General features: G+C 39.4%; 1 protein-coding gene across 4 annotated transcripts in view; it reads left to right on the top strand.

Moving 5' to 3' along the window:
- The window catches only part of CALD1 (caldesmon 1), a 183591-nt gene that overhangs the window by 166554 nt on the left and 4673 nt on the right, over positions 1-12364 (top strand). For 3 of the 4 annotated variants that reach the window (XM_077770702.1, XM_077770704.1, XM_077770706.1), the window contains 5 exons: positions 3518-3561; positions 3664-3745; positions 5750-5887; positions 6359-6454; positions 11742-11822. In XM_077770702.1, coding sequence (XP_077626828.1) covers positions 3518-3561; positions 3664-3745; positions 5750-5887; positions 6359-6454; positions 11742-11822 — 441 coding nt within the window. The remainder of the gene's footprint in view (positions 1-3517; positions 3562-3663; positions 3746-5749; positions 5888-6358; positions 6455-11741; positions 11823-12364) is intronic. The other variant, XM_077770705.1, reaches the window with a different exon arrangement.

The raw sequence follows: 12364 nt of genomic DNA, 5'->3' as shown, positions 1-12364 counted from the left end.
GAGGGAAGCTTTGTAGAATATAGATGAGTTTATTTATGCACACTGAATTTTGGATTTCAGGGGTGCCTGGGTGGCTCAATCGGTTAAGTATCTGACTCTTGATTTCGGCTCAGGTCATGATCTCACCGTTTGTGAGTTTGGGCTCTGCGCTGACAGCAGGCTCCACGCTGCTGTCATATGGCCTACATAAGATCTGTGGGCACATGGGTCATAGTTTGCAGATCCCCACTATAGGAGAAAGAACAGAAAGGCAAAACAAAATGCACAAAATGCACACACACACCCCACTTGGTTCAGGCTATCTCCGTGCAGTGACCAGAGTTTGTTCTGTTCCATGTCTGTGTCATTGTGTTTCTGCCTCATCAATAAGCAAAGATCTTTCTACCTTCCTTGAAATCTCACCCAAGCTAAACTTTTCCTGAACAGTCTTGGTAACATGAAGAGAGTAGAGGCACATCTATACTTCTAATTTCTTTCTTCTCAAGAGAAACTACAGCCCATCCTCCTTTTCTTCTTCAAATGTCTCCTCTGAACTAAATTCTTCAACTTACTTAACCTCTCTGGTCTTTTCCTCAACCAGACTCCTGGCTTCCCATTTCATAGTGTTCCCAGGAAGCCATTCATCTGCTCCCTCCTCTGGAGAAGCATGTGTGAGCAATCAAAGTATTTATGTTAAAAAGAAACAAAACATTTTTAATTTCTATATAACAGAGACAGGCTTTCAGGAACAGACAATCTATTGCTTTTCTCCATAATATGTGCCTTGAAGATTGCTGTGGCTCTTTTTGGAGCTCAAGTTCATATTCTATGATTAAATTCCTACCGTTGTTGCCACTCTTGGCCCTGCGACTTTTATAAGTGGTCATAAGTTAACATTGTAGCATGCCAGTGCAAGGGAAACATTTGCTATTTGACCTCAAAATATTATCAACTCATGTATTTTGTTAAGTTCTCATGACTCCTTCTATTCCCTTGTCAGGGAAACTCTGAACCTGGTTTCTCACAGTTAAATTTTGTTAGCAGTGAATGATTTTTCTTACGTAATCCGTGCACAGAACAGATTTTAAGTAAATTAAATTTAAAAGTGGGTTTTTATTGTTGTTGTTTCCATATTTTGGCCACGGAAGTGGTGTAGAGGAAGGAGAGAGCCAATTTTCGAAAATAAGTAGCATGCTTTTCTCCCCGATTTTCATCAGGACAACACTGCCACCTATCGGTCTTCAGAAGAACCAACTCCTGTCATTGAACTACAGAAATGTGTGAAATCCAGTACACATTGTTACATTATCTAGATTGACTAAGTTAAGGAATTTTCCAATAGGAGTGCATCCATAAGTGGATGGTTAGCCCTGACAAAATGTGATAATGAAGTCAAGCTGTATTAAATAGTGTAGATACAAAAGGAGATGTTGGCATCTGAGAATCTCTGTAATTTGAATTAATGGGATAGCCGAGGTTAGCAAGCTCATCCCCGAGTTGCAAGGACGCTAGAAGTGCTACAAACAAGCCTCACCTCTGCTGCCCCCTGCTCATGCCTCCGGCCTTCACTGTGTGTTTCATTCCTGCATCCCCGCCCCCTGCCTTGTGTGTGTCCCCCAAATCTTTGTGCATTGGTTTGCTCCCCGACAAATGTCCTGTCCCCTGTACCTCGTGTACCCTCACTTCCATAAATTCATTGATAAAACTGTGTAAACTATAAACTAGAAATCTCACCTCCAAATCAAAACTACTTCTCCACTAACCCCAGAGACTCACTTCTCCCATGGCCCCAACATTTTCTTCTTATCTTTAGTATGATACCTATCATTGAATGTTAAGTATTTTGTTTGTATGTTCTATTAGCCTTCCCTACTGACTGTGTTCTCCTTAAAGAATGGGGCACTGTCTCATATACTGTTGAGTATTTAATTTTATAGAATGGGTACTCAATATATAATTTATTGGTTAGTTGTTTAACTGACAGGCTGGTTGGGTTAAAATATGGATGGATGGATGGATGGATGGATGATGGATGGATGGATAGATGATGGATAGATGGAGGGATAATGGATGAATGATAGATGGATGCGTGGATGGATGGATGGATGGATGGATATTAAAAGTGCCAGTGCATTGCATGGTTTCAGTATATTTCACCTATTCAACTGGGAACTTTTTATCTAGGGGTGCACTTCTAAGTTTATATTAAAATCAGGAAAATAAGATTTGAGACACTTTGCATCCTACAAATTCAGGGCTACTGATGGCACTTTTTTTGCATCAAGTTTTATTTTTAATGAGTTTGCTTTCATCCTTATGAGAAATCATTGGAAAGAATGAGATACCCCCACTAACCATATAAAAATGTTATTCAGTTGATAATAGGAGTGAAGCATGTTTTCCAAAAAAGCCTAAGGGTGTTTATTAATAGTGCATGAGTCCCAGGACAGTCCAGGCCAGAAAGAGCCGCTAACATCTCAGAAGACTCTAAGGCACACTCAACCACACCAGTCTAGGGTAACTGAAATCTAGCTGATTCCTTGGCCATCCTGAACAGGGCAGAAAATGGACTCCTTTAGCACATGTGTGCTTTGGCACAGGCAGTCATAGACAAAGGTTTTATCATGTGCTGACTTTGATAGGTGGTAAATGACAGAGGATATTTCCACCCTGGAGTTGGGTATCATAGGAAGTCAACAGATACTCGCTGACTTACAGAGAACATCTGATGTGATGATACAGTTTCAGTAAACTATCATGTTTGATAAGTGGCTTTAGTTTTAGCAAAAGGAATTTCCTAGCTTTAAAAAGGAAAAGAAATTTGTTAAAGACCCCTGAACTTACCATTTTGTCAGTTTTTCCGGGCTTATTTCCATAATTCCCACTTGGGCTAACGGGTTTCATGAGAGGCCTCAGCCCTGAGGAGTTGTGCCCCAGTCTCAATCCACCCCCATACCCATTTTCTATATTCAAGACAAACTAGGCTCAGCAGTAGGCTCAACAGCTGTCAAGTTAAGAAGCCAGGCTAAGCAGTAAGTGAATAGCTCGTAGTTCCTAGTTACCTTTCTTATCCGATCCTATTACACACTTAATGTGTGTTAAAATATCATGGGAAAATTTTGCTCATCAAATAACATGGTATATATGTACTCATATAAATACATCCTGAAGGGTAATAGCAGGTGCTTTTGAAAACAAAATTTTTTGTCTTGAAACATAATTATTTTGCCACTGATTTAACATTGTTTCAGAGGCTTTGTTATTCCACTTCTGTCTGGTCTTTAATTTGCCTCTAGAACTTTGTATTTCTCCACACTTTCTGTATCATATGCCCAGTCCTACCTTTTTCCCCTCCAAATCTCACCCTCAAATACCTCATAAGTACCCCCAAATACCTCCATGCAGCAGAGTTGCTGGGCACAGCACCCTATGACCCCCGCACACTCACTGGAGCTTTTACTCACCAAGTGGCATGAACGGAGAAGCATTGTTTAGAAGCTGCAGATATTAACTGGGTTTTTTTTTTTTCAATTCCTAGATAGAAGAGCGAGCAGAATTTTTGAATAAGTCTGTGCAGAAAAGGTAAATGTGGTTGATTGTTCAATGAGAATCATCAGCTGTCATATATGTAAGGAAAGATTCTCTCTTGTATTTTTATGTATGTGTGTGTGTTTATTCACTTAGCAGTGGTGTCAAATCAACTCACCAAGCGGCAGTTGTCTCAAAGATTGACAGCAGACTGGAGCAGTACACCAGCGCAATTGAGGTGAGAGACAGCCTGAGTCAAAGGCAGACTCTGTTGATGGATGACCATAGAAGCGTACTTAGGACAGTAGTCAAGTCCAGCAACCACATTACTATGTTATAATATTAGTGGTGCTTTATTGTACTTTGAGCTAGCTATACAGAAGAACAGTAATAGAAATAAATCATAAATAAATTGTTTTCTCCTTTCAGCCAGAGTATTCTTTCCTGAAGCTGTTCCTGAAGTTTTAATGAACTGGCTTATTGGTATTGAACTATATTACTTGTATGTCCATAAGTATATCTCAGTATCCTTAGTTACTTGCAAAATGTGTTCCCATATGTAGTTTCAACAGTTACAACCTTGGTTCATCTTTTTTTTTTAATCTATAAAAACTTTTATTATCAAATAAAAGTAGTACTATAAGTTAATATAAAAGTGAGAGCCAGGCCAAGTTTCATCATCATCAATTTCAAAATTATTGTTTTGTGTTCTTAAGACCATAGTTTTATGCTTCTTTCTGTTCCAACATTTTCCCACATCCCCCAAAGGGGGTTCTATGCTGTCTGGAAATAAAGTATATTTCCAAGTACCGAAGCACATTGATCAAGATGTCCTCTCCTTCTGTAGTTCATTTAGTCAATGGTTTTACCTTCCGGACGTGTGTCACAACCCTTGCTATAAAGTAATTGGATCAGTTTGGTTTGCTTTTTCTCCTGTCCTTTGTACTGCAGAGTGGAGATCCCTGTAAAATTGTTCACAAACAAATGATAAGAGGGAATAAGAAAGAGAGAGGTCTGGATGATTTGTCAAATGAATAATCAAGTCCTAACACTCAAGAGGTGATTTTTCACAAGATTAACTGTCCAGTGAAATATAAGATGAATTGCAGCTCTTTGTTTTCTGTGGCTGAATTGATCATGGCTCTACTAGGATTAAATACCAGGACTGGGGCTTCAGAGCTTACACAGTCCTGAGAGATATTTTTATGTGCCAGCCGCTGATGGTACCCCCTTGCTACCATCGGTGCATGGCCGACCACCGACACAGGCCACAGGCCACAAAGCAGGACCACCAGAGGAACTGCATGACTCTGGGTATGCCCATCACCCCAGCTGGAACCATATCTTGAATGCACACCTTTCATTTTTACATCTGTTCTTTCCTCCTTTCAGTATTCTCTCCACACAGAGGTCTCTTGATTTTTCAGTTTCGTAACATGTTCCTGCCTTCAGCCCTTCATGTATGCCGTTCCCTCTACATGGAATGGCATTTGCTCCTTCTTCTCGCCTAGCCACTTTCAAGCCTTCTATCTGACCTCGGTTTAAATGTCACTTCTTCAGAACAGCCTTCTTTGCTTCCCTAAACTAAGCATTATTCCCTAACGTACGCTCTCGGGGCATGCTTTGTGGCACCACATTCCTCTTTCATACCACTTATCACAATGTGGAAATAAATACTGGTATAACTACTTACCATCTGTCTCCCCTATTGAAGTGTTAAGTCCACTGTAGCTTCCAGAGCAGACTGGCTTGAGTAGCACTATATCCCCAGAGCCTAGCACAGTGCCTGCTCACATAGAGCACTTAAGGAGAATCTATTGAAGAAATGAAGTGAAATATCCCCTTCACAACCAATAGTGTCCCAGTAAAAGGCATAGTTTCATTTTNAGAGCCCAACTCGGAGCTCAAACCCACCAACTGTGAGATCATGACCTGAGCCAAAGTCAAGAGTTGAGTGCTTAACCGACTGAGCCACCCAGGCGCCCCAGGCATAATTTCATTTTTGAAAGATCCTCTGATGTAGATATCATGGTTTATTTGAGGTCTGTATGTCATCAGAATGTAGTTTTATGACAGAATTATTATAACAGAATTACAACAGAATTTTTGGTGGAGGTGATACTTTTAAATATCACAATGAATTTTTTAAATGATCATGTTGAAGAAGACAAGCTCACTATATATAATTTTATGAGAATAGAACTTATCGGTACCAACCCTAAAAATAATTCATGCATTTTAGGGAACAAAAACCGCAAAACCTATGAAGCCAGCAGCCTCGGATCTCCCTGTTCCCGCTGAAGGCGTCCGCAATATCAAGAGCATGTGGGAGAAGGGGAATGTGTTTTCATCCCCCACCGTTTCGGGCACACCGAATAAGGTAAGTACCGAATGTGGGTCTTTTCATTTTGGAGGTTGGATTTTTTTCCTTTTTCCCTTGGGTTGGTTTGTTTGTTTTCTTTTTAGGAATCACACTAGTTAATAATAAAAACAGTGAAAAAGATGTAGTTCTTTCAGAGAGTATGTGGTCATGAGGCCAGATGATGTACAATGGTCTGGCCACAGTATTCTAAATGAAGTACTTGAAATTAATCATCAGCCCCTGGAGGTGGGGAGGGGGGTAAGGTGCAGGAGAAAGAAAACCAGATGACATAGACTTAAATAGCAAGCTTAAGGTTTCTTTTACTCAAAATACTAAATCTAGAGATCAATAATTGATCTGTCTTATGTGATGGTTATGTGAATACTTCATAGTCTTTTGAGATTACTTTGAAGTTTATTTTTCCAAGTGAAGTTTTTTTTTCTCTCTCTCTCTCTCTCTCTCCGTAATACTGGGTTATTGACTTTGTAGGAGACTGCTGGCTTGAAGGTGGGGGTTTCCAGCCGCATCAATGAGTGGCTAACTAAAACCCCAGATGGAAATAAGTCGCCTGCTCCCAAGCCTTCTGTAAGTAGCTTTGGATTTTTCTGAAATTTTTGATTCCTCAGTTTTCAGCAGCAAAAGAAAACAGGCTGTTGGTGTCTTTGCCTGGGAAAGACAGCGCCCCAGTTCTTTGCCAAATAACAAACAAGGAGGGGCTCAGATTTACCAAGGACAAGGATGGTCCAGAGCAGCCACAGCCTGATTACCTAGAGGGTAAAATGGAACCATAATCACCTCCACACTCTGCTAGGAGGAGCAGTTAAGCCAGAGCTGCAGGCAGTTCACATTTACACTCTTAACTGGTCTGTCTGTTTAGCTTCCATTCTATAAATCACGGCGAGGAATTTGAAAGTGAAAATGTCAAATTATCTAGGCCACTTCTCTGTGGAGGGCGCTCCTAGACTTGTTCCCAAAAGAATGTGTATGTTGGCTCTTTTGAGCCCATATTTTCTAATTTGCCTAATTTCTGTAACTTAACACAAAAATATAGTAATTGGGTAGTTGTTGAAATAATTGCTGTAATTTTATTGTCAATACCTCCAAAGGGAAGCCATTAAAAAGCCAAAAAAAAAAAAAAAGTAAAACTGGAAACTATAAAAACTGGTTATGAATATTATTTTTGGAAACTAACATTTTCTTATTAAGAGTGGCTATCTTACTATAAAAATGTCCTTTAAATTTTTCATTGAATGATAATTGCTTTGCATTTATCATTATAATCAAAAACCTTACTAAGCTCCCTACCAGATATTAGTGGGCTTTCTCTGTTAGGTTGCTTTTATACCTCTGTTGGTGCCCAAGGGAACAGAGACTCCATTGGTATAAGCACTCTAAGCCAGAGGTAGAAGAAAAACATTCTAAATCATGGTCTCTGCATTGTTGACCATTGATTGCATCCATTGGCTCCATATTTAATCTCCAAAGTCAGTAAAGTTAATCACTTTACCAACTTAAAAAGAAAAAAAAATAGAAGTATTTCCATATCTTTCATGGATGCAACTCCTTGTAGTCATTTAATTAGTATTCAGCCCAAGCTTTTTGCATTAAGACTCACAGGAGATATAAGACTTAATGTAAACCCAAGTTACAATTGAAAGTCTTTATGTATTGAAAAAAAAATCTATAACTGGAGACAGGTTAAGTGAGAGATCATACCCAAGAGGTATGTTCTCTTTAGTGTCTCAAATTTCTCCAGTACCCAAGGTGACATAAAGAATAGAAATTACTTTTTTGGGACACCAGGATGGTTCAGTCAGTTGAGCGTCCAACTTCAGGTCAGGTCATGATCTCATGGTTCATGGGTTTGAAACCGCCCCCCCCCTTGTCAGACTCTGTGGTGACAGCTGAGAGCCTGGAGCCCACTTATGATTCTGTGTTTTCCTCTCTCTCTGCTCCTCCCCCACTCATGTTCTTGTCTCTCTCTGTCTCTCAAAAATAAATAAACACTTAAAAAAAAGAGAGAGAGTAGAAATTACTTTTTGAAAAGGGTAATTTATATAAGTTTTGTGGTTCCAGACCAGTGATTATTAACCTTTCTGAATTGGAGACCCCTTTGAAAACCTAATAAGATCTAAGACGGTCTCTCCTCAAGCATGTATTTGATACAAATTCAGCAAGTTCACGGACCCACTGAAGATCTCACAAGATAGAAGAGATAAGAGAGAGAAGGTGTATTGTTTCCTCTTTGATGAGTGTGGCACATGGTCGCTTTTTCACATTTACAGTATTTGCAATCTATTTCATTTCTGTACCATATTATACTCCTGTATTCGGCCCAGGACTTGACCCATAGTCTTTTAGCAGTACCTTAACCGATAAGTCTACCATCATCTGTGTCATCCTAATGGGAGGGCTAAGAGATTTAACTTAGTCATTATTGCCACAGGTATAATAACTGTGTCAAGTTTTCCACAAAAAAAGCCCATTTTCAGGCAGGACAGAAAGGTATTACAGGGAAATTACAAAATCATTGCCTGCCTTACCTATGATTTAGTAAGTAATTTGCTAGACCATCTCCTCAAGGACAGAGAGGAAAAGGAAAGAAGAATGTAACAATTAGTATAGCTTGTAGTGACCCCTTTTTCCCCATGTCCCATTGGATTTTGTAGACTAGTGTGGCTTCCTGAATGAAGGTCAGATGGAAAGAAAACACATGTAAGTGATGTTATAAATAAAAGCCAGTTCGAGTATGCCTGATAAGCAAAGTTAAACTTCATGTGCATCCCTGATGTAGTAGACCCAGCGCTAGGTCAAAGTCTGAATAAGCAACAGGACAGTCTCTGGGGGAGGACATGACTCGGAGCCCAGCAAGGCAAGAAAGTAAGTCAGAGACACTATGGATCCAGAAAAAAGAGGAAATCTCTGAAATGCGGAAAGTGCTGGAAAGATTCTGTGGATGCATAAAACTTGCCATAAAAAAAAAAAAAAGTTAAGTCCAGGAAAGCAGCTTAGAAAGACAAATCAAGCGAGGATCTTGTCCAGGTCTTGTCCATGTGGTCTCACCCTGGTGGCCTGCAGCTCAGATCTGTGTAGTTTGGGGCCATTGTGTTTTATTTCCCTTTTTAAAATTGCAATTTGAACACATTTTTGAGGTGTAGAGGCAGGCAATCTTGAATTTGTTGGTTCTCTTTTGTTGTTGTTGTTTTTCTGCATCAGGCCTCTCCAGGCATTTGTGTTTCCAGCCTGGCCCTTCATGGCAAGCACCTGAGTTTGATACCCTTGGGACTCTGGTCAGCCTGACCCTGAACCCAGGATATCAGAGGATTACCCAAGACAAAGCAAATAGGAGGCCTTCAAAGGTGCCTCCTGATTTGGGATCATAGGTGATTTATCTTCAGCCCCTTGTGTATGTTCCCTGATATACATGGGTGGAGAGGAAAGCCTGGCTTTGTTGTAGCAGATGTGTGGCATCTGGACACTAAGGAAAAATCAGAGAGAAATTCTTTCACCAAAGCAGTCCTCACTCAGGGAAACTTCAGGAAGGAAAAGAGTAAATCCATGGGACTAGTGTGATGCTCGAAAATTCCCTGAAGGGAAAACCCACTGGTTATGTAATAATATTCATATATGCTAAAAATTAAAACTGTTCAAAATAGTTCATCAAATCAGTATTACTTAGGGTCCCTGAAATTTAACTTCTTCAAAATCAAACATTGATTTATACCTGAAACCTTATGGGGACATCTACTGCTACTTGTGGATAGAATTTACAGGATTTCAGGGTAACTTTGTAACTGGAATCCAGTTCTGAGTATGTCTGCTTTATCTGATTTGACTGTTCTTTGTGTCTAAACTACATGTTATGTACAGCAATTTAAGTGCTAATTTGTCTTTCTTTTTGTTTTTTAAAAAACAAAAACAAAAAACCAACAATGTCTTTCTCAGCTGAATTCTCTTCTTCATTCTCTGATCTCTGGTTGATTGGAAACCTGCTTCTCCTTCATTTCTCCCTCTTCTTCTGGAGTGGGTATTTCTCTAAAACATATTCTGGTCAGGTAATTCCATTTATATTTCCCTTTTGATTTAAAATGCCAGCTTACCACTTGGATGTTCATATTTTCTTAAAATGGACTATTTAAACTCTTTAAGTGCTCTCAAAAGATTCATAGGCAGGATTTAAGGGAAACACACTTTACTTTCTTCAGTAGAAGAACATTCATGTGAAAGAATAACAATTGTTTTATATGAATCAAATAAATAAAGTAATAACAGCCCCTTTCCAGAGCTTCCACTAGTATGTTCCTAATTATAGTTTCCCAGATTTTCAGTCTTCCAGACAATTTGGCAGCTCCTACCTACATTGGCAAAGGTAGTGGAATTCTTCAAAAACAATCTGACTTGTTGCTTACTGGTTCCAAGTTAAATAGGTATAACTCTCTCCTAAAATATCAGGAATCCCAACCACAGCGGAAATCCAGAAACTCAGTAAGGTTAAGGTAAATCTGAAATGCTTCACGTGGTACTATTTAACCAGTGCATTTTTAGTGTTGAGATTTCGATATCTATCAAAACTATGTCCATTTAGACCGGTGTCTGTGGATAAATACAATTGCTATTAGCTTCGCCTTCCTAATGAGGAAAGGGTTTGCCAAAATAAATGTTACTATTTCAGTAAAACACATTTCTTTTCTCCAAACTACCTTTGCCAAGTACTAGCACAAGCACACGCTGGAAGAAAAGTAAATGGAAAACAGAAATTTGGACCCTTTTCCAAACCAAATTAATTATGAGGTAGTAAATAACAAATCAAAGCTATGTTACTGTTATCAAGCATATTTTAGTGTTTTCTTCCCAAGATTTCCACATGTTCTCACATATGTCATCAACTCAATTTTCTCTTATGGGTACAATTGGTGGTAAATGTTTACTTTTGTAGGACCAGGTTCTACTGATATACTTCTGAATTACCCCCTTACTCCTCAGGAAACACAAAATGATTTCAGTCTGAGGAAAGTGCAATTAAAAATGCATTTTAGTTTGAGCTGCCCAGAGGCAGACCCTAAGATAGTGCAGGTAGTTTACTTGGGAGGTGAAGAAAACACTACAGGAAGTGAGTCAGGGAAAAGAAGGTAACCAATAACGTTAGTAAGCACATGGGCTATAAAAACGTAATCCCACTGGGGCAACCCAACATAAAACACATGCTTCAGAGTTATCCTACATGAGGCATGAGTGAGCCTGAAAAGTATTCTTGCACCAGATCTCATCGGTGAGTGATTGAGGACTGCACCTGGGGTTGTTAACTCTCTGAACTTCCAGCCTCCCTCCTGGATGGGTGAAGTGGGCATCTGTAGCCAGAGAATGTCCTCAGGCAAAGAAATGGAATATTGGCATTCGGAGTTAGGCTAGTATGCACTAAAGTCCTAAGAGTTCAAGCGGATACAGGCAGAACACTGAAAGAAAAGTAATCTGCAATAGGTGAAATGCTTATGCAACGTCAAAAGAATTATTTAAGGCTAACATATGTTCTATTCACTTCTAAAAGCATGAAAAGGTAAAAATACGCTACATTATTTTAAATATGCTTTTATTCCAGTTCTACTGATCCATTAACAGTAAGCCCTTGGTTGCGGATAGGAACTAAATGCTGGATAATTCCAGCCCATTCTCATGTCATAACATAGATCAAGTTCTATATAAGACCAAAGCATGGCTAATGATCCTTTTGATTCCATCCATTAAAGATCACTAGGATAAAGTGTATTAAGCAAGAAATTGATTCAAACACATAACAGAAGTGGTGAATTATTTAGACCTGGCCAGAAAATATAAATGGCCACCCTACCCACTATCTCTGCTTTTCCTTCATTAGGATTTGAGGCCAGGAGACGTATCTGGCAAGCGGAACCTCTGGGAAAAGCAATCTGTGGATAAAGTCACTTCTCCCACTAAGGTAATTTTCTGGGAAGATTTGTTTTTTATAGGTTTTCCTGCTGTATCCTGCAATATGATGTCCCAGGGTCAATGAGAAATACCACAGATCCACAGAGCCTTGTCTGGGTAACAGTCAGCTTCTAAACACTTGTATATGGTATAGTGACAGGCAAAGTTCACAGAGCCTTCAGATTGTAGGCTTGTCAGTCATCCAATGTAAATAGTCCAAATCCATGGTATAGTCCCAACAAGACATTCTAGAAATGCCACAATGGTAGGAATGTTGACTACAGAGGCCGTGTCATATAAGCATGGTCTATACTTCCTTACATAGTCCAGGCCTGAAGCCATAGTCATTTGAAGATCACCTACAGAAAAACATCTGTCTCCCTGAATGGCTCCAAAGCTGCTTTCTGGAACTATTACCTGGCCAGCAGCCTACGACCCAAGGTTGCTATGGCAAAACATTAAAATGGTATTTAAAAGTCAGGCAAAACTTGCTACCCTCTGAAAACTTATAGCTAAGAATGCTTGGATTTGTCTTTTTTTTTTTTTTTTTTT

Source organism: Crocuta crocuta, unplaced genomic scaffold (genome assembly GCF_008692635.1).
Source record: "Crocuta crocuta isolate KB4526 unplaced genomic scaffold, BGI_CrCroc_1.0 scaffold266, whole genome shotgun sequence".
Lineage (NCBI taxonomy): Eukaryota > Metazoa > Chordata > Mammalia > Carnivora > Hyaenidae > Crocuta > Crocuta crocuta.
This window is presented reverse-complemented; position numbering and strand designations above follow the sequence as displayed.